Source organism: Pantherophis guttatus, chromosome 3 (genome assembly GCF_059756535.1).
Source record: "Pantherophis guttatus breed Tessera chromosome 3, ASM5975653v1, whole genome shotgun sequence".
NCBI classification, from domain to species: domain Eukaryota; kingdom Metazoa; phylum Chordata; class Lepidosauria; order Squamata; family Colubridae; genus Pantherophis; species Pantherophis guttatus.
In genome coordinates, this window is record NC_142065.1 from 163,187,295 (window position 1) to 163,210,385 (window position 23,091).

General features: G+C 37.3%; 1 protein-coding gene across 14 annotated transcripts in view; it reads left to right on the forward strand.

The window, feature by feature from the left end:
• Window positions 1-5,237: 5,237 nt before the first annotated feature.
• PPP4R1 (protein phosphatase 4 regulatory subunit 1) overlaps window positions 5,238-23,091 on the forward strand; it is a 40,744-nt gene continuing 22,890 nt past the window's right edge. For 2 of the 14 annotated variants that reach the window (XM_087891313.1, XM_087891314.1), the window contains exons 1-4: window positions 5,238-5,772; window positions 6,282-6,326; window positions 16,711-16,846; window positions 17,559-17,665. In XM_087891313.1, coding sequence (XP_087747439.1) covers window positions 5,766-5,772; window positions 6,282-6,326; window positions 16,711-16,846; window positions 17,559-17,665 — 295 coding nt within the window. In that variant the 5' untranslated portion in view covers window positions 5,238-5,765. Of the gene's footprint in view, window positions 5,773-5,843; window positions 6,065-6,281; window positions 6,327-6,372; window positions 6,509-11,518; window positions 11,817-16,710; window positions 16,847-17,558; window positions 17,666-23,091 lie in introns of those variants that run through there. The other 12 variants (XM_087891320.1, XM_087891324.1, XM_087891317.1 and 9 more) reach the window with 8 other exon arrangements.

The following is a 23,091-nucleotide window of genomic DNA, read 5'->3' on the forward strand; positions in this document are numbered from 1 at the left end:
TTGCCAACAGACCTGGGGAACCCAGAATGGGATGTGGCCCATCAAGTGGCTTATTTGACTGACTGATTATTGTCTTCAGGGAGGTGAGGGGTTATTACTTTTTATTGGGCTTTTTTTTTTTTTTGAGATTTTTATCTTTGTAAACTGCCCAGAGTCACAGAGAATGAATTAGGCAGCCATATAAATTTTCATTCATTCATTCAGTCATTCATTCATTCAGTCAGTCAGTTATTCCTAAATATATCCTTGAATTTGAAGCAGGAATTTGTAATGGAAATTTCTCTTTTTCCGTATTTTCCATTTGTAGCTAATTTTTTAAATAAAATTATATTAATTATAAAATTAGTATCCTGGGTGATCACTAAAATTTTTGGACCGCTAAATAGTATTTTATATTGAAATCTGTGGGTTATAATCTGTTACATGAACATAGAGAATTTATTTGTTATGGTGTTCAGCATATGAATTTTTTTTGTGTGTCATTTAGAAAATATGAACTACAATATTTGGCAATGCAAAGTGCAACATTCACCCTGTTGTGAATGTCTACACTGCCTGTGATTAAATGTACCTTCATATGAAAAGCTCTCTACTTCCTTAGAATTCATTATGTTATTGAAATTTTCTCCTATACAACTTAAAATTGTTTTTCTATATGGTAATTTAAACATTATTTCATATCCTGCATTTAGTAGAACAAACAATAGTTTATGGCATTTTTATGAGTAACAACTGTCAGGTACTTGATATGTACTGTCGTATCTAACACTTGATACTTTATGAGGGTCAAACATACCTAAATCCTTCAATTTCTCCTTCTAATTTTTATTTGTGTGTGGCACCATCTTTGTTAATCTTTTTCTGAACCTCATCTATACTTTTAAGTGTTAAGTCATTCTCATTTTAATCCACGTTTCTGAGAGATAGGATTCTTCATGAGCCAAAGAATCCAGACACATAGCTGTTTTTGTTTGTCACAGCAGTAAATCACCATAATTTTCCTCATCTTCTGACAGGGAGTACTTTCTTCTCCGCTTCTCCATTCCTTACAGTTCCAATTTTTTTCCTATCCAGTAAGATTTGTTGTATGTCTTCCTATTAAGTCTCATGGCCAATTTCTTCCAACAAAACCTGAAAGCAGAGTATATAAATCCATATATCACTAAAACTCTTACCATGACCTTTAACTGGGCAAAATAGTGAAGTAACTTTTGAACCAAGGTACTTCAAATGGGCTAGCCTACAGAAAGCTTCCAAAACCTGGGGATCATGATTACCAAGGAAATGAAAGTTGTGGCTGCTTCAGTGCTACTGGCTGCTACTGTGCTACCAGGTTGTTGCAATCACATTATCTTCATTTTCAACATTCTGAAAGTTTTCCAGTCAGTCTCACAATCCTTTACTCATTCCCCCATTTAGCAGCAGTCACTTTCCTGCATATTAGAAAGGGATGGGATGGGATGGGAAGGGAAGGGAAGGGGAGAGTTCCAAGATTCCAACAAGGAAACCCACTGGTGAAACCAAAAGTTGGAAGATGCTCCTGCTACACTGCTTTTTTGCCTGCCTTTGGAACTATCTCTAAAACAATGACCCAGTGGGGCACAGGGTGTCTAATACTTTCTAGATCTCTTGCCATGCACATATGTTCACACAACTTTCTTTCAAGCTTGTAAGTTCCCATTCTATGTTCTCTTCATAATCTTAAATATCAAAGTGTGGTCCTTCATTATTCTACTGCTTAATGAATCTTCTTGCAGTTCCTGCGTATTGTTTCCTCACTGTTAACAGAACCTTTGCTTCCACTTTTCTATTGGTAGCTTTCCATTGGACCCTTCCTTTCATTCTATGTCCACTTATTTTATAGAAATCAGTGACAAAGTGTTTGCTTCGCCCATTTACTTGTTCTCCACCCAGACTTTTCTTATCTTTTCTTATCTGAATATTGAGCCAGTTTGCAGCTGGTAGTCCTACTGCATTAAGCAAATGTGATTTTTAAAAAATACCATGGCTATTTAACAAGCCATAGTACAATAACCAGTTCACCCATAATTTTAATAAGCCCTCCAATGGTTTAGAGATTTGTGAAGAAGCTCTTGTTTTTTTTTCAGGGTGGTAGGGTATGAGGTTACAGATTTTAACTATTTAAATGGTAAAATGTTATTATTTATATTGTACTTTTTGTATTTATGTATTTATTTAAATACCGGTAAATGTATATGGCTGCCATACAACTCTTGGCGACTGTGAAAATAAAAAAAAATACAGTAAGAATATATTTCACAACCAACTGAAACACAAAGTGGCTAATGAACACAACATATGCCAGCAGTGTGGGCTTGTTTCCCCTGACTATCTCCATGCATGGAAAAACAACTTGGTCTTTAAGTCTTTCCAAAAGATGAGTGAAGTTGGGGTCAACCTAGTCTCAAGCAGTATGGCATTCCAACACACAAGGACAGCTTTGAAAAGACGCTTTAAATTGTTTTATCTATATTTGTATGCAATATTCTTGACATGGGAAGAATGTAAATAGGCAGGCAGGTTTTAATTAAATAAGGGCAGATGTACATAATTAATGTATTAATTATGATTTTTAATATGAGAGTGCTTTTGGACTTTCATGATATAGTTTTTGAAGTTTTATTATTTGCTCCATTTTACAATACTGCAATCTGGATAGTTGTTAATGATACCTATACTAAACTCAACCTCCCCACCCTTCTTCTCCGGGATAGGTACTGCAGATTATGTGCTACATAGAACAACTTTCAAATGGCCTATGGTAAGATGTAATGTAATGATACCATACCTGTATCTGACTATATCAGTTGAATCTGGAATTTCCTTCTTTTGTAAGAGGAACTGTAACCACAGTAGTTTTACAAGTAGGTTGAGGTAGCAAATGTAGAAGTCATTAATGCAGTGGTCATTAAATGAATCAATGTTTGCAATGAGACATTTTTGCTAAAAGCTGGAAATAAAGGCAGTTTTTGGCAAAAATATCATAAAATGTGATGTCATGATTGTAGGACGCTGCAAATGGTTGTAAATGTGGGCCAATTGCCAAGACCCTGAAATGAGGTCACATGACCACAGAGGGGGCCCAGCCTTTGGAATGTCAGAACTGAGAGGTAAGTACCTTTGGGGGGGTGTCCATTGTAACTTTAACTAGTTACTAAGTATTTTTTCCATATTATAGATTGTAATCCAATATTATTGTCTCTATATGATAGATTAGAAGCAGGTGAGACTATTAGCTGATTTTTAATATAAGCCTTACTTTATGTATTAGCTTCAAAATTTCATTTAAGTTTTACCCTTGATTTATCCTTGCAATTGGAGGACAAACGTTATCTCACTACTGATTTTCATTATACTATGCCCTTATAACATTGCCTTCATTCCATTTCCATGCTACAACTGAAGCAAATTTTAACTATTCCTATGTTAAAATAGTGCTCCTCCTTTTCTCCCAATGCACTTGTTGCCAATGGGAAAATGGCATATCTAGTACTTTTCATTGATTATGTAATATTGTGAGATGTAGGGTCTGCCCAACTCCTACTGACCAATTTAAATTTCTGAAGGCACATCCTCTTTGTTATGATCTCTAAGAATTATCCTCCATAGCCATCTTTGCATGGGCAAGGGGGTAAGCAGGTAGGCGGCTTCCGCGAAGGCATCTACCTAAGTGATGTCTGCCAGGCACTTTCTGATACATTAATAAGGCAATGCAGTTTTCTTATAAATATTGGTTTCATCTTTTTAAAAAGAACTGCACCTGTTTTTTAAATAAGGATTTCATGTTTATCATGTTGAAAAAGAACTATATCTATTTTTAAAAAGTAGTGCTTTTAAGAAAGGGCTAGTCCTATGCTGCAAAGTTTGATATAAACTAGAAGAGACAGGTTCTAACTGTTGTCTGTGGCTGGTTCTGCCATCACAGAGTAAATTATATCTTTTCTGCTGTATACATTTGGCTGTATTTTTTTAAACTTTGGACTAATTCCTGATACTGCTCTTTGCCAACAGTGGCCTGCCTTTGCAGCATTACCAGGTGAAACTTGTTCATTATCAATCGCTCTCTCCTGTTTACCCACCCACCCTCCCCCCATTCCATGCCTACAACTTTTTTGCCAGTTATTTGGACAGATTTAGCTCTTTCATAAGAATGCCAGACTTATAACCTGACACAGCATAGGCACTGAGGACATTGGGGTCTGCAACCTATTAATTAGACAACCTGATAGGTAGCTAAGCATGCTACACTAAGCACTTCCCTATACTAGTTCATATCACATTAGACAATGTGATTGGTGGCTGTTTTCCTGTTGGCAGATGATGCATGGTGGAGGACTCCACCAATCCTTTTCTTTAAAGTGTTGTGCATTAAAACAGTAAGTATAGCAATAGTTATCAGCTCATTATTGTGATAGAATGGAGCTAGCAACCGAAGCAGCAAATTTTATGCCAGCAGGCTTTTCTGCAGAAAAGAAAGAAAAATAGCACATTAATGTGGCCATATGACATTTTAATGCTATAATCCTATGAGATTTCAATCAGGGAACTCCTATCTGACAATATTTCTGACCACTAGGCTATTTTTCCATCAAATTATTGTATCTTCAATCTCAGTGTACTTGTATATGAGCCTAAGGATTCTTATTATTGTGTCTTTCCTTCACATAGTAGTTTGCATTCCAAACCATAGTTTCAGATTAATTTTTTGTACAATTTCTTATACTGCCAAGAGATAAGATAAAGCATGAATTTGCTGCATTGTGACACCAATTCTGAAAGGTAGTTCTTCATAGAATGACATCATAATGGTTTAATCTATTGCTGTGCCAGACATCAATAGCTCCATTTGCCATCTTATAAACCAAAGGGGTCACCTACAGTTAAAATAGTGAGTTCAATTTTATCATTCCAGTTTATAGTTAGTTAAATGTAATGCAGAATATCCTACATAGGAAAATTGTGCTACATAATAAAAAGCTTCTAAGGTAACCTAGATAGGGGTTAAAAGCATCCATCAAGAAAAAGATGAAGTCAGTGACAACGCGAACAATGCCAAGAGAACATTCGCTCACAAGGGGTGGGAAACGAGTGTCTGATCCAAGAAAAAGAAGTGTGTAAAGGACACCTAACTAACAATCTTCAATTATGAAACGGTGCCACTGCCCACCAGGGCCAGAGAAACCAACATCTCAAATTTCATGTCTTTCAACCAATTTGAAGGGAGAGCGGGGGGGTGGGGGGTGGAGGGAGGGCAAAGTCGGGTCCGAGTCAAGTGAAGCCATTCTCAGGACAAGAGCTGGACCCTGGGAGGGGCACGCCAATTTGTCATGTGGCTTTTTTTTCGAGCGGGCTAAAGCCATTCATTCCGCATTACCGATTCCGGCTGGGCCTGTCCGGCCGGGATAAACCGCTCTTACAGGGCTGCGCCCGGCTCAGGCGGCTCTCGAGGCTGCGGTGAGTCAGTCGGAGGAGAGGTGAAAAGCAGAGCTGCTCAGCTTGTCTGAGGCAGGCTCGCCCGCCTGCTTGCCTGCCTTCCCTCCCTGGCGGAGGCGGGGGCAACCGTTTGTGTCCGACTCAGACCCCTCCCTCTCTGGCTCGCTCGGTGTGAGACTCTCCCGGGGACGCCCGGAAACGCGCCTGGGCCCAAAGGCCTCAAGCCATCCGTCTTTTCCCTCAGCCCTCGCTTCTTGGTGCCCTTGCGGTTAAATGTAGCCCCTGGAACAGGCGGGGAGGTTTGCAGGAACATGGCGGGTAGGTAGCACCTCCCTTCCACCCCAATTCCCCCCACCCCATCGTCCCGTTGCGAGAGCCCCCTCCTCGGAACAAATAAGTCCCAAAAGGAAAGGCAGCGGCGCCTTAGAGAGAGAGAGAGACACCCCCAGGCAACTCCCCGATTTGGGTGGGGTATCTGGGGCCTCTCTGCCCGAGTTGCACGGGGTGTGCGCCTGTGCAACTATGGTGAAAAAGTGTGGGGTGTGTTTTTTCCCCCTCTTCTTTTGAAAAAAAGATGTGCGGCTCGCTCGCGTTTCTCAGTCACAGTGAGGTAGGAAGGGCTTGTGGGATTTGTTGGCAGAGGGAGGCGTCCCCCTTCCGTCTCTCTTCCCTCGGAGTGTGAATGTGAGGAGGGGGCGAGGTGTGGGGTCGGGTGCCAAAAGGAGCCCGTAATGAGGCTGGGGTGGGTTGGTGGGGGAGGGCGCCGCGCGGAGTCCCTCGGCGAGAATTCACGTTGTCTTTTGTTTTGTCTTAATCCGCCTGCCCAGATCTGTCGCTGCTCCAGGAGGACGTTCAGGAGGAGATAGACGGATGTGAGTATCCCCAGCCGCCGCCGCCGCCGCCTTCCCCCTTTGCACATGGAAGGCCCTCCCAGCCCTGCTGCTAACTGGGGAGAGCCGGGGGCGGGCCCCACTTCCTTCTCACCCGGAAACTCTGGGTGCCCCCCGAGTCTTGAGAGAAATGGGGAGAGGGAACCCGTCTCTTTTCAAGCGCGGTTGGTGCCTTGGATGAAATACGGGAGGGGCAGAGGAGTATTTTGTTGACCTCTTTTAATTTTGTTTCCGTGAATGGAGGGTTTGAAATCGTGAGGGCGGCCCAAGTTGCATTGTGGGAGGAAGTAGCCAAGCTCAGCTGTCCCTCATTTGAGGGCATTTAGACGTACTGCATGGCTTGCAAAATTATCTGTGGGTGCCTTTACTTCCTTGGCAGGCCCTGAGCTGAAAATGGGGAATGCTATGAATTTGATGGGTTGGTTGGGTTTAATAGCATGGTTGCTAGTCTTTTGATGAATGTGATGTAGGTCATGTGGTGCTTCTGAGCTTCCACTTTACTACTCCTGCCTTTGAAGGGAGTTGTTCATTTCTTGCCACTGAAATTGGTTTAAGGTGGAAATACAGGAATTGATTTTCTTTCTGGTTATAATGTTTATATGTTTAATTCATCCCTCAACTGAGGGATGTATTCGTTTTTGGGCTAGTTGATGCAGTGAAGAACAGTTTACTTTCTATAAAAAATTTTTAAAAATACGGTAGTGTCTTTGACCTTGAGTAATATTGAGGTAAATAGTTTTCTGGATAGAATAACTGCTTCTACAGTGCAAACAGAAATAATTCTTTATGTACTCCAAATCTACTCTGGAGAGATATGGAAAACTTAGTAAAAGATCTGGGGTGGTGCAAAGCAGGCGCTGTATAGAAAAGGGGGCTGTCCAGCAGTTCAAATAAATATTTATTTGCATTGGGTTATATTTTGCTTCAGTTTTAGAAAAAATGCAAGTTAATTTCTATTTTAAATAAATGGTGATGGGTTTGCAGTTGGGTGGGTGTAGAAGGGATTTCCTTCTGAGACTTGCTGCCAATTGGAAGGACTAATTAATTCAAGAAATGTATTTACTTAAAAACAGGTGTAAGTGTTTGAAATAGGTTGCATTTGTACTGTCTGTAATTTGGCATATTCTGTTAATTCCTGGAAAAGTGTATCTTTTAAAAAGAAGCAAATATGCTAACAGTCCATGAAACTTTGTAGCCTTTCCCAACCTATTTATTTTCATGATATGTTTGGCAGGAGTTCACATAATTCTGAGCCAGTACTCAGGATGATGGGGAATTTTGGGAGTTACAGTACAATTCATCTGAAGGTTATTATTTATTATCGATCAGGTTTGGAATATCTGTGAATTATGCCTCAGAGACTTGAATTTTTTAAAGTCAATTTGTGGATTCAGCATTTCGATATCGTAATATAGAAACTTTTAAAAAGGCTGCCATGCAGGAGGTCTTGTCCATTTGAACAGTATCAGATTCATTTTGACTGGCTAATGAAATATGAAATCGCAGAAGACAAAACAACAAGATAGCTCTATAGTATTGGTTGTTCAGCCAGTACTCATTATATTGCCCTCAACTAGCCTTTATTTGTTTTCTGGACAAGTCTAGATATTTATTTCAAAAAGTAGAAATTGTAGAAACTTAACATTTTCCACTCCTGTAAGATTAGTTATAAGGAATGCAAAGAATTCTTGGATGTGAAATATAAAATATAGTGATTAGCTGTGCAGAACATCAATTTATTTTTTTAAAGAATTTTTTATTTGTTTTAATGATTGACAGGTACAGGGCTTGGCAAGCATAGATTGAGTATATTGGCCTCCGTAGGCACTAATGAAAATCCTTGATATAATGGAAAAGTGAACTAACAATGAAAAAATCAGAAGTGATTGTATTTGAATTATATATATCACCAATAAAGATGTAAAACAGTTTGATACTGTTTATTATAACATCTTTTTTTGAGTGACTCAAATGCCATCTGCCTGGAGACATACATTGTGTGTAATTATTTCCTGGCCATTAACTTTTAGATTGAATTACTGTGTATCAGAGTTTATCTTGCAAAGTTTCTAATTTGTAAGGGCAATTTTAGGGGAAAGTAAAATTGTTTTCTAATTGTAAACAATGTTCCAGCATTCATCTTGTACAGCTGAATTCACATTAATATTCACAGGGTTGTTTTCTCTCTTCCTTTGCTAACGCATGAAAGTGGCATTTGTCGTATGAGCTTTCATGCCTTTACTTTCTTGATTATTAGAGTTACAGTGGGAAAATTTTATCAAAGAGGAGTATCTTTTAATGAGTGCTTGACGTGTTTGAAATCTATATTAGCTTCATTTCCTGTAAAAGTCATCTTTGTGCCAAAGTTCTTCAACTGAGAACACATTATTTCTTGTTCTTACATGTTTTATTTTGAACGTTGTACCCTGTGTGTTCCTTGAGTAGTGCAGCTGTCTTGGCCCTCTATACAGAGGCTATAGAAATGTTCATCAAAATATTTTATCTGTACTTAGAGATTTATGGATAAAGGTAGAATCTTTACCTGGCCATAAGTGAGGCACTGATAATGCCAGTAAATTGAATTGCATGTTATAAATTGATCTCCTAGTAGAGTCTGGTTGGTGGGTATTTTAGCCTAGAATTCAAATTGCAATATGCAATTTTTTGTGTTCCTAGGTGTGGCATTTCATGCCTTAGGAAAGAAGGAGGCTAAGTTCTTTACTTTTTCATTTGAGAGTTTGTACTCTAAAATTATTTTACGCAAAAACAGTGGCCCAATTTCTAATCTCTAAATAGTGTCTAATTAGACTTGGGGTTGTATTCCAGTTAATCATTTTTGAAAACACTATCTTTCCACCTATCAGGATTAACAAGGGTATTTTGGTTTTTGTTAACCTTTTCTTAGTTTCGTTCGCTCTGCCAGTAATTTTCAAACAAATTAGAAAACAGCAATTCTAAGGAAACTGCTGCCATATGGCCTTTTACCAGAGTTTGTATTATACATGGTCTATGAGAGGGCTAAAGAGATTCTTAGGTAACATTTTGGATGCAGAGTATTTAATTTAGGCAAAATATACAAAAAATTTAAATCCTGAAAGCTGATCTCTGTTGGGGACCAGTATGCTACTTTACCATTTTAACTATGTCAAAATATTAGAAAGCATTTTACAAGGCATTCTTTTTAATGAATACATTTGCCCTTGTAGTTCTGGAACCATTGGAATATTAAAATGATAGGTCAGTGTTGGCGAACCTTTTTGGCACTGAGTGCCGAAACGGGAGCGTGCACAGGGGAGCACCAGAAACTGGAAGAGCAGTTCCCTGTTTTGCATGCGCGGGAATGCCAGAAACCGGAAGAGCAGTTCCCCAGCATGCATATGCACACCGGGAAGCTGAGCTTCCATTTTCCGGCGTGCATATGCACCCCGGTCACCTGGTCTTCTAGTTTCTGACACACATGTGCGTGTGAAGACCAGCTGGCACGCTAGAAACCAGAAGCTCAGCTTCCCGGCATACATATGCATGCCAGGGAGTTGCTTTTCTGGTTTCCAGCGCTCCCGCGTGTGCAAAGACCAGCAGCGGAACCCAGAAGAGTAACTGGTGGTGGCTGGTGTTCCACTTCCGGCACACGTGCTATAGGTTCGCCTTCACAGTGATAGATCATGTTTTCCATTATTACACTTTTTACAGAGACAAAGTACATTAGTCTTATTAACTTTTGTGGTCATTAGATAATTTTAAGTTTATTTGTCAGATAAACAGCTAAATAGGATTTACAACATACCTAATTTTGTATAGTAGTTATAAAGACAAGAAGGAGACCCACTATTATTTGTAAATAAATTACACATATTATGTACTATTGTGTAGTTTGCATACTGACAATTATATTCTTCTTGAACCATTGTTGTTGAGTTGTATGTATACAATGTATACAATTAATTCATTATTTAGGAACACAATGAAAAAAAATGCTAAATTCCTATAGCTGAACTTGAATACTTGAATTTCAAGGTTAATATAATTGCCATTTTGAATGTAATAGTATATTGTTCTGTGATACAAATATTGCACTCAATTACCAATACTCAAATGCTAAAAACATAGCTAGCCTTTGAAAGAATTAAATACTTTTTATATAAATAAACTTTTCTAACTAATTTGTTTATTATAATCCTTGGTTAGCATTTTCCCATTATTCCTACAATCTTGTGGACTATTAAATTGATTCTTCTTTAATATATATAGAATGAATTAATTGCACAAGGTTTTTTCATTCTTATTTATGCAAATACCAATGCTACATTTTGAATGACTTCCCATTTTAAAAGTTCAGTCTAGTTCAGGAATATATCTCCAGCAATCCTAACCTATATTTTTTGAGAAAGAACTATGTCACAATGGAACATATGCAAAGATGAATATAGATAAGACCTTCAGAGACACTGCAGCAAGATAATAAAATCTTAGCATTTTATGTATGGGTTTTCCCAAAACTGAAATTAGAAACCTTGTAATGTAGTAAAAAAAAAACTGGCTTATTTCATGTTTTCATTATAAAAATATTGAGTACTATTTAACATAGTGCTGTGAAAATGGGAGAAATTTCCAGTACTTTAAATGAATTTGCATCATGTTCATCATATCTGTTTAATAATCTATAATAAATTAATATGTTATACTGTCTCATATAAATATCTCAAAAGCTGTTTCTGTATTCAAAGCATTAAACTGAACTGAGCTAAATTGAACTGAGAGATTTGAACAGAAAGTGGTTTAAACATATTTAAATAAAAAATATTAAATATAATACTGAAATAATACTGAAAAATAATTAGCTAAGTAAAATATGCTTGAATTGCTGTATTCATGTTTACAGTTAACTGAAAAATCCCTTGAAAAAATTACTTAGCAACTTTTTTAAAGTTTCAATCATATTAGTATCATCTTTCAAAACAATTATCTTTGTATGAAATGATCATTTTTCTTAAATGAAATATTTTATTAATTTATGTGTTCTCTTTTGCTTCAAAGTAGACTTAAATATTTTATGAATCTTTATAAATATAGACGTGGATGACTGTTAGCAATTTATGATAATGCAAAAAAGAGGCCTAATCTTGCATCAGGGTCCCCATTGTGATGTATCTACCATTAAGTCAGTAACAAAAAACTGATTTACATCTATACTATAGAGCTGAAGTACAAATAAGAAAGCATGTGGAGACAACTGGAATACCTATCTCTGTGAAAAGAGTTAATATTGGGAATTTCATCTTCCCATTGTTCATTCAAAAAAAATGCAATAATGGAAATGCTTTTTTTTACTTGTTACAAGCATTCCTCTTGCAAGAAGACTGTATTAGGAGAAACCTTGTTAGATTGGTAGTGTAATCAAAATGGCTGAAGTGGATTCCACTGATGGCATATACACGAAAGAATCAGAATCAACCACCTTTTTGGAAATAGAGGGTATTTTGTAAGACTTCTCTGTAACTGGATTTTCAAAAATGTTTAAAATATCTGTAAAGTGATTAAATGCTTTAGTTTTAGTTTTACTGTACAGCATTTCATGGCTCGGTATTTTTATAGAAAGTTATGTACAGAAACAAATACAAATTTACACTTGATAAAAGGTGTAGAACAATGTGAATTATGCAGAAGCTGATGCCAAATTTTCTCATATATTCTCTGTAAATAAATCTTAAAACAGTCTATAGATCTCAAAGAATCAGGTAAAACGTGGCGTCATGTTTATGGCCTCATGTTTAAATAAAATGATGCACCATTGATTGACATAAGTTAATTTCCATTAATGTGAGTCTTAACTTAAGGCATGTTAGTTTACACACAGCATTTATATCTGAAAAGACCTTTTTTTAAACATTAGCTCAAAATGACTGAAGTGAAAATATTGATTTAAATGAAATGAGGACTTACAAAATTGAAAATATAAATTTAAACAAACTCAAAAGTTTTTATTTAGGTTTTGTTTTATTAATATTATTGGAAATACTTTAAAATTACAGAAGCTAGCAGACCTGATAAATCTGATATGATCTGGAAAAAGCTAAGCAGAATGGGACCCACTTAGTGCATCAGCATAAGAATACCAAAATCCACATCTTTGTAGACTAGCTTGGGAAGAAGGCAATTGCAAATGGTTTCCTAAAGAAATAGCCCAGAAGGGACAATGGCAACCATTTCAGTATTGTTGCCAAAAAAAAGCATAGTTTCACCAGGAATCAATTTAACTTGAAGACCTAACTTAAAAAAAATAATACCTGTTTTGAAATATTGTGACTTAATAATGTACACTAAGTGTATATTCATTAGTTTTTAAGAAACAAAAAAAATCTAAGCTGGAAAATTTCAAAAAGGAAAACATTTCTAGTATTGCAAATTTTCTCTCATTAATGGGATGATTCTGTGAAGCATTAGACATTAGCTTAAAAAGCAAAAAAGAGATTGTGAAGCGCTGCAAAGAATTTCCAAAGCTCTCAACATCTGTCCCAGAGAGCAACTGGAAGCCCCACTGTGCAAATATGCTTGCTTAGCATTTTAAAATAATACACGGCAAAATAAATAATCCTAATACTCTATCCTATCATTAGATTTTGCGAGAAACCTGCTTAGTGAAACCATTGGCATAATGTGTAACTAATGTAAAACAAATTCAGTTTTTGGAAAAAGATTGAAAGTAAACAGTATCCTTACTTTTTAACAATTGTGTGGATGCACTTGGAATGCTCTGTGCAATGCTGTTCCTCTCTTTTGCCAAATTATATTGTACAGTAGGGACCATTGTGAAAGAATTCCATAAAGTGATCCAATACTGGAAGTGCTTCTCTATGAACTTAGGTTGCAATGGCAAACTTCCGTTGGAATGATATCAGAATTGTTTAAAACTCATTGCTATGATGTATTCTTTGCCAGAGTTGCTGGGTCACCTAATGCAGCAAAACATAAACACACACACACACAAATTGTCCATTGGCAAGAAGAACTGGTAGTATGCAATAGCACGCTGCTAATTAACTTGTAGTTCAGAATTCTGGCTCATCATTGCAAGTGAAGGTTGCAGTGTTTGGACTTTTTAGGTTAGAACACTGAAGTGAGCATATATGATAGTTACACAGTTATAGACAATTTTTTCTCTTACTGTAATTCTAGAAACTAGAATTCTAGAAAGGTTACTGAATGGTAGGGTGTTCATAATTGTCAAGAAGAAATAATGTTCACAAAGGATATATTTAACCTGTGGAATTGCTTTCCTAAAGATGTGATGTCAGCCATTTGTTTATGCTTCAAAAGTGATTGGAAATACTTATAGAGAAATACTCTGCTCAAAAAAATAAAGGGAACACAAGCAGAAGACATCCGAGATCTGAATGAATGAAATAGCCTTATTAAATACTTTGTTCGTTACATACAGTAGTTTTGTGTTCCCTTTAGTTGTTTGAGCAGTGTATAAACTACTGTATGTAAAGAACAAAGTATTTAATAAGGCTATTTCATTCATTCAGATCTCGGATGTCTTCTGCTTGTGTTCCCTTTATTTTTTTGAGCAGTATATATGAATTGATAAATTGATGTGGTAGAAATGAGAACCTCAGCTGTTTACTCCATTTGCATAAACTAGTTTTAGATATATTTCTTTTTCCTTTCATATCATGATTTTGCTTACTATTTCTTTCTTTTTATTGCTTTCAGAGAGGAGACTACAAAGGCACATCTATAGTATATGGAGATAAGGCTATCAGTGCATGTATACAATATTAGAGATAGCAGGCCTTTCATTACCCGATTCCAGAGAATAGGAAGAGTGCTGATATACCTACAGACTCCTCTCATATCTGTTAACCACTGTGGGAAACATAATGCAGGACCTAAGAAGTCTTTGATTGATATAGTAGGACACTTCTTTCTAGTTGTCTGCATAGCTGCATAACTATTGAATGGGACGGTTTACAAATGTAAACTTGTAATTATTTGTAATTAATTATTTTCCCTTCTTAGCCTATAGGATACATATTTAAATAGCATAGATATCTAATGTGCTTGATTCAGTTTGTCTTCAATAGATTTTGTGAATAGTACTGCTGATTTCTGCAAGAGGTGAATTGAATTCTTTAGTATGAGTGACTTAGACTAAACGTTGCCTTAAACTAAGGACAGTCTGGTTTTATACATTTTTCTAGCTTAACTATCTGATACTGTCATTTTCTTTACCACTTAAGATGGTGAGGACTTTGATTTACTCTACCTCTGTAACTTAGTTCTCTTCCTTCCCTCCCATTGCATTTTTCTGTTTGGTATATCCTTGAATATCTTACTGCTGCTTGAAACTCAAATAATGTTTTCTCAAGACAGAAATAACTATTTACTTTTCCTCCTGTGGTGAAGATGTTGCTAATCATCCTGTTCTAATCTCTCATTATTTTTGCTTGTCACATTCAATCAATTTGCAAGTTAAACCTTTACACAGTAGTGTACAAATGCCTTTGATCTCTCAGCTAAAATTCTGATTCATGCTCTGATAATCTAATACTCTTACTGTTTCTGCCAGATTCCCTTATAACTCTACAATGTCTGCTCACTTACTCAAAATTTGCCTTCCCCCCTAAATAATTCAGATTCTGCGGTGCTCTGCAACTGTGTTCCTCATGCATTTCACCCTGCTTTATTTTTCTTTAATTTCTGCATTGCACTATACTCACTTCATAAACTACTGTGTCTTCAAACTACTGTGTTAAACATCAAGACCAGTCACTTGAATCCTATTCAACTGGCTGTTAAGTCTCCTAGTACAGTTTTGCACTGAATATCTTATTAGTTTTTCTAATTTTCTGACAAGGCTGCCAACTTTATTCTTGATCCTTATTCTTGGTCAAACATTTCATGCTTGGTTCCAAATATACTTATACTGTGCCTCCTTTTAAGCATGTTTTATTTAATAAATCTGACTAGGTTTATTTGGTTTTGACTTTGTAGAGTATGTGAAACCTATTGCAGTATGTAGATGCAATACACTACAGAGTTGATGTTTCATTTTTATATAATTAGAATACTATAAATGTAATATGACATTTAACCTCAACCATTTTCCAGATGGATAATAACATTTAAATAAGCCTCACATTATAATTTAAATAAGCCACTTGGGGTCTTCTTTTAACATTAAAAGTTTAATCCAGCTGATATTGGCAATTTGGATTTTTTAAAAAATAAGATTTTTTTATTGTTCAGTTAAATGAATTCTGAGAAATATTGATGCAAAGATCTTTAAAAACTACTTTGTTTTATTAACTGCTTATAATTCATGTGATTTTATTACTTTTATTATTTTGTTCCTCGAGATATCCAATCCTTGAAAAAAACATAATGCTTAAAATAAATCTAAGAACTGGATCAAGTTAATTATTACAACTGATTTCGCATGGAAATTTGGTGTTGTATATTTTATAAGCAATACATTTTGACAGCAGATTTACTGATAGACTTTCTCATAAAGTATGGAAAATGTGAGCTCTGAATGTTTTGGAATTTTTAGCCATGTTTGAAAGGAAGTTTAAAAATACAGGTATATTGTCTTTGTTTTACCCATTTTTTATAGAATACTGAGTATGACTGGTATGTCTACAGCACTGAATCAGTTATGTAAAGCATGGAGCATCACAGTAGTTGATCCTTTCATAGATTTCCTCAGATTTTTTTCATGTATAAAGGAAGTCATGCTTTTTAAAAAAATTGTTTGCATATAAGCAGTGCTTTGGCTTAAATATGAAGCCGAGATTCTACCCTTTGGAATCTTCAGTCATTCTAGTGGGTGAATACACATATTATGATTATAGATTTTTTATTCAGTATGACATGAATTGTAAACAAAAACTGTCATTTGACTTTAGTCCTTTGTAAGTAGCTTTAATTTACCATTTCCATACAAAAAGATTATATGATTTCTATAAATTTTAAAGTTTAGAAATTTGAGATATTGGAGATCTTTTTTTAGAATGAAGTGCAATATTTACATGGAAGGAAAATTAATCTGAATGTCATAATTCCTTGTCCAAAAGAAAAAAAATTCTCTGCCAGTGCCTCCATTGTTCTTAGTATGTTTAAAACAGACCTTTCTATTTAAGAAGACATTTATTTGATGAAATAATTTAAAATATTTTCCCCATCAAACGCAGTTAAGTGTAAATTTCAAAAAGTCATTGCATCATTGCCCAAAAGCCTCTTTTGAAAGAGAAACCATTGTGAAAGATTCAGTTTTGAGAAATATTATTGCATAAGGCTTTAAGTATCCATCTGTTTTAAATCATAGAAATGTGATGATAAGAAATATTTCTGATGTCTCTGATAGTTGGTGTGGATGACTACATCTCAGAATCTGATGCGATTATTGTGTCTTCAGCCCTGGACTTTGTCTCACAAGATGAAATGTTGACGCCTTTGGGAAGATTGGACAAGTACGCTGCAAGCGAGAATATTTTTAATAGGTATGGTATATAGCCTAAGGAACAGAGTAAATATTTTATTGTGCCAGTGTGTGTGTGTGTGTGTGTGTGTGAGTGTGTGAGTGATGTGTGTGTATGAGAGAGAAAGAGAGAGAGAATTTAATTTTTATATCATTTTGAAATTAAATGTATACCCAAATCTACCTTTTTTCTATTTTGTGGATTACATGCCCTTTTTCAGGGATTTTATGATATTTTATATAAAATTATAATAGTAAGAATCTTTTACTATGATTACAGAAAAACTAAACAATAGTAGCTCAAATACTTTTAAAAATATGGTTAAACAAGGGGAACTGCAATGTTCATAGCTATTTACAAAGATAAGTCTAGGATACTGAAATATATGTATGAATAAAAATGATCTTAATTATTCAATGTATTCTCAGTTGCAGTTCTATACACTTGTACGGAATGTTTGTAGCAGTACAATAGTGCTGCATTAGGGAACAAAATTACTTACTGCTTAAATTCAGATTTGTAGTGAAGGTCTAAACAGAATAGGAAATATGTACTAATTTAAATTCTACAAAGAAGGCCAGGATAAAAGTGAGATTGCAGATCACCCAGAGATATTAAGTAGTTGGCAATCTATAAATGTTTGTTTTTTTTTTTAAAAAACGGGATAGATAAAGTTCTTGCAATGTAATAATATGCAGTAAAATTACAATATACTTCTTTTTTCATGTTATAGGCAAATGGTGGCTCGAAGTTTATTGGATACTTTGAAAGAAGTGAGTGATGATGAGAAAGATTGTATTGCTGTATTGGAAAGAGTCAGCAGGCTAGCAGATGATTCAGGTATGTAATATGAACAATTTTTATAGGCCAGTATGATATGAGAAAGGACTTGGTAATTCAGAAAGTAATAAAACTTTAAGAAATGATGGAATTGTCTAATTAATCAGGAAGCCTTTCAGGGAATGGAAGTCTTTCTAAGAGCCTTTCTGGTTAAATGTAGGATAGAAATGCTCAAATAAAATCAAATTCAGAATGTTGTTAGCTGTCATGAAAAAAAAACAATTGGACATTAAATTAGAAGGAATCCATACGGGGTGTTCATCTATTTGGGAACAAAGAGTTCAGATCCTGAATTGGTTGATTTTCTACAGAAATAATAGCTAACGTCTTCTAGTAAAAAAGAGCTTTTGAAGAAGAAATATTGTATGCGAGAGACAGTTTTATGAAAATATGTTAGTGATTCCTTTTTTATTATGACAAAGGTATTGTCTATATATCAGATCCATCCTTTGGCTTGCATGTGTGGGAGTGCTATTGTTTCTAGACATTGTGTTATAGTCTCTGCTCTGAGTCCTGAGAGAATGAGAGATCCTATGAGTGTTCCTCAGATTTGTTGGTATATTTATCCGTCAAACTACAAGTAGGTAGTGAGGCAGATGGGTCCATAATTCTGGATATTTCAATCTTAATGTATTTAGAGAAGACATGTTCAATCTTAGGTATTTGGAGTGCACATATATAACAATGAACAAAGGAATAAAACCCACAAGGGAAGAAAAAAGGAACATACTATCCTTCCTCGATATCCTCATTAGCAGAGGAAACAACAAATTAGAAACCCAAGTCTGTTGACAAAGATCCCACATTAACCAAGTGCTCCATTACAAAAGTAACAACCCAACCTCCCACAACAGGAGCTGTGTAAGAGCATTATTCAGATGAGTACAAATGCACTGTAGCAACCCAGAACACCAGAAAAAGGAAACAGACTGCCTGTACAATATCTTCCAACAAAATAGATGGCCAGGCAAGTTTATCAAAAAATGCCTGACTGCTTAACTCACTACAGCAAAACTAACACAAGTTATGAAAAGGCTAACAGTAGATATGGTACCCCCAAAACATATCAGAAACAACCAATAGACTATTACAACCACGCAACATCACCATAGCACACAAACAAAAGTCCTCCAAAACATCTTTAGGAAACCAAAATATGGCCAAAGGGAAAATAAAACAGAAGTTATCTATAACATACAATGTAAAAAATGTACAGATTTGCAGAGCACGCCCATGAACACCAACTAGAAGTAAAAAGACACAATGAAAACTTGATTTCACAACACATGGACCTACTTGACCATAATTTCAACTGGGAAGGAAAGTGTGAACATCCTAGACCAGTGGTGGCGAACCTATGGCACGTGTGCTAGAGGTGGCAGTCAGAGCCCTCTCTGAGCATGCAAACCGTCGCCCAAGCTCAGCTCCACTGCACATGCGCACGTGCCTTCAGATCTCGGCCACGTATGCGCATGGGCGGGGTGCATGCGGGGACATGCCTGCATGTGCGGGGCACATGCAGGGTGTGCATGCATGCACAATGGGTGGGGCGCATGCGGGGTCATGTGCAGTGGGTGGGGCGCATGCATGGGGTGCTCGTGCATGTGTGGGTGCATGTGCGGGGCCTGCACGCACATTGCCTTTTGGGGGTTCGCACATGTGTATGCATTCGCACACACATGCGCACACTTTGGGCACTCAGTCCGAAAAAGGTTAGCCATCACTGTCCTAGACCAAGTTAAACCAAACACGAAGGAATTCAGTGAAAACTTGGCATTCATGCAAATCAATCATCAGTAGACACATAAGGACAAACTATATTTTAGCACCATTCAAAGAGATAATAAAAATTCTAACAAAAAGACCAGAATGCATCCTTTTCAGCAGCCAACTAATCAAGCAGAAAATTAACACCAGGCCAATAAAGCAGAAAATTTATCAAGGAACTACCAAGTAGAAAACCACCTCCACCAACAGTGGCAAGGCAAGCTCTTGTATATAAACAGGAATAAAGCCTATATTCATCAGCAATTGTGCTATTACCTAGTCAGATATTGAAATGTCTGCAAGTAAACAACCAAGGATTCTACAGAATTAATAATATAATAATACAGTGGCATTGGTTATGATTTTTCGTTGAAATAATTGCATGCTCGCTATAATACCCCTAACCAGGATATCAGTTATTCACTTTTAATGGATGATTTCTATTCATTATCATGATAATAGATACTGTAACTGTCATTAAAGAGAAATTGACCTGGTATTGCCAAGAGGAAATGAATATCTCTGTAGAAAGACTGTAAGATTATGGCTTTTTGATCTCTTGCAAAGAGCCCTCTGCTTCCCTTCTAAAATATATAACGAATATCAAGTCCATTGTATCCTCTTCCTGTAAAACATTTTACAGTATTTGATTGCCTTTATCAATTACAATATGGATTTCAAGATTAATTCTAATGCAGAACTTAACTGGGCATTTTGGGGATGTGTAAGGAGCAAAGATAACTTTATTACCATATTTTTGGAGTATAAGGCACACCTTTTTCCCCCCTAAAAGAGGGTGAAAATTGGGTGCATTTTATACACTGAATGTAGCCCCGCCCAGCCTCTGAAACAGAGGTTTCCGAAGCTTAAAAAAGCCACTTAAAGGGAGGTTTCAGAGGCTGAAAAAAACAAGGCGCAGAGCTCACAACCAATAAACCTGTTGCTAAAGTTCACCTCTGAGAACAGCTGATTGGGGGTATTCCGGGAGGCCATCCATCCGCCAATCAGCTTTTTCTTATTTTCCTCCGCCAAAACTAAGATGCGTCTTATACTCCGGTGCATCTTATACTCCGAAAAATACGGTAATTTTCCTAGGCCTTTTGGCAGTGTTTGATGTAGTATCAAGTGTGTATCCTATATTAAGGTAGGTCACCATGTATAACAATGGAAGGGTGATTCCAGAAGAAATATGATAGGAATCATGATAGGAAAGTTATACTTGACACTGAGGCACTTGTACTTTAGCAACCAGTAAGATTTTTTGTGGAATGGGCATTGATATTAAGTTGAGTAACTTAATATTTTTATTCAGAGTGAGTTTACTGTTATGATACAGATCTATTTCTTTTTTTTATGAGTGGAATGAGGCAGTGGACATGCTGAATTAATGTTGGAAATTTGTAAAGAATTAGATGAAGGTTAATAAATTAAAATTAAATCTAGATAAGTCAAATATGCTTTTGTTGGAGGTTGTTTTGGCGGTAAGATTCAACTTGTCCTCACTGTACTTTGCAGATTTTGCAGTTTGGGGTGGTTTGTTGTGGATGATAAAGAAGTCTCTATGCCATGGAATTCTTTCCCCCAGATGCATTAATTTCAACTTTGCTGAACAGAGATAGCCTGTGCATTGTTTTCCAGGTTGGATTAATTGTGGTGCATTGAGTGTAGCTAGCTTTAAATACAGAATTTTTTGGTGTATAAGACACACTTTCCCCCCCAAGAAAGGTGGGTGGAAATGTCTGTGCGTCTTATACAGCAAATGTTGCCGAAATGTTACCGCCCTGAGTCTTCAGAGAGGGGCGGCATATAATTGAATTAATTAAATTAAATTAATTAAACCCTGCCCATCTGCTGCCCCCCACCCTTCGGCCTCTGCCTCCCAGTAATTTACCTTCTTGCAGCAAACAGCCTGGTCAGCTTCAGCACAGCCTGATTTGGCATAAGCTGATTGGTGGTTGGATCGGCCTCCCGGAATACCACTTATCAGGCTATGGGGATTGCCGCCGCCCATCGCTGCCTGGAAATGCCTGAAAATGTTGGTGTTGAAGGCTGTATTAAAAATGTTTACTCTTGATGGATATACACTGCTCAAAAAAATAAAGAGAACACAAAAATAAGACATCCTAGATCTGAATGAATGAAATATTCGTAGTAAATACTTTGTTCATTACATAGTTGAATGTGCTGACAACAAAATCACACAAAAATTATCAATGGAAATCTAATTTATCAACCCATGGAGGTCTGGATGTGAAGTTACACTCAAAGTGGAAAAAAACACTACAGGCCGATCCACCTTTGATGTAGTGTCCTTAAAACAAGTCAAAATGAGGCATAGTAGTGTGTGTGGCCTCCACGTGCCTGTATGACCTCCCTACAACGCCTGGGCATGCTCCTGATGAGGTGGCGGATGGTCTCCTGAGGGATCTCCTCCCACACCTGGACTAAAGCATCCCCCAACTCCTGGACAGTCTGTGGTGCAAAGTGGCGTTGGTGGATGGAGCTAGACATGATGTCCCAGATGTGCTCAATTGGATTCAAGTCTGGGGAACGGGCGGGCCAGTCCATAGCATCAATGCCTTCGTCTTGCAGGAACTGCTGACACACTCCAGCCATAATGAGGTCTAGCAGTGTTGTGCATTAGGAGGAACCCAGGGCCAACTGCACCAGCATATGGTTTCACAAGGGGTCTGAGGATCTCATCTCAGTACCTAATGGCAGTCAGGCTACCTCTGGTGAGCACATGGAGGGCTGTGCAGCCCCCAAAGAAATGCCACCCCACCCCATTACTGACCCACTGCCAAAACGGTCATGCTGGAGGATGTTGCAGGCAGCAGAACGTTCTCCACGGCGTCTCCAGACCCTGTCACGTCTGTCACATGTGCTCAGTGTGAACCTGCTTTCATCTGTGAAGAGCACAGGGTGCCAGTGGCAAAGTTGCCAATCTTGGTGTTCTCTGGCAAATGCCAAACGTCCTGCACAGTGTTGGGCTGTAAGCACAACCCCCACCTGTGGACGTCGGGCCCTCATACCACCCTCATGGAGTCTGTTTCTGACTGTTTGAGCAGCCACATGCACATTTGTGGCCCGCTGGAGGTCATTTTGCAGGGCTTTGGCAGTGCTCCTCCTGTCCCTCCTTGCACAAAGGCGGAGGTAGCGGTCCTGATGCTGGGTTGTTGCCCTCCTATGGCCTCCTCCATGTCTCCTGATGTACTGGCCTGTCTCCTGGTAGCGCCTCCATGCTCTGGACACTACGCTGACAGACACAGCAACCCTTCTTGCCACAGCTCGCATTGATGTGCCATCCTGGATGAGCTGCACTATCTGAGCCACTTGTGTGGGTTGTAGACTCCGTTTCATGCTACCACTATAGTGACAGCACCATCAGCATTCAAAAGTGACCAAACCATCAGCCAGAAAGCATAGGAACTGAGAAATGGTCTGTGGTCACCACCTGCAGAACCACCCCTTTATTGGGGATGTCTTGCTAACTGCCTATGCTTTCCACCTGTTGTCTATTCCATTTGCACAACAGCATGTGAAATTGATTGTCAATCAGTGTTGCTACCTAAGTGGACAGTTTGATTTCACAGAAGTGTGATTGACTTGGAGTTACATTGTGTTGTTTAAGTGTTCCCTTTATTTTTTTGAGCATTGTA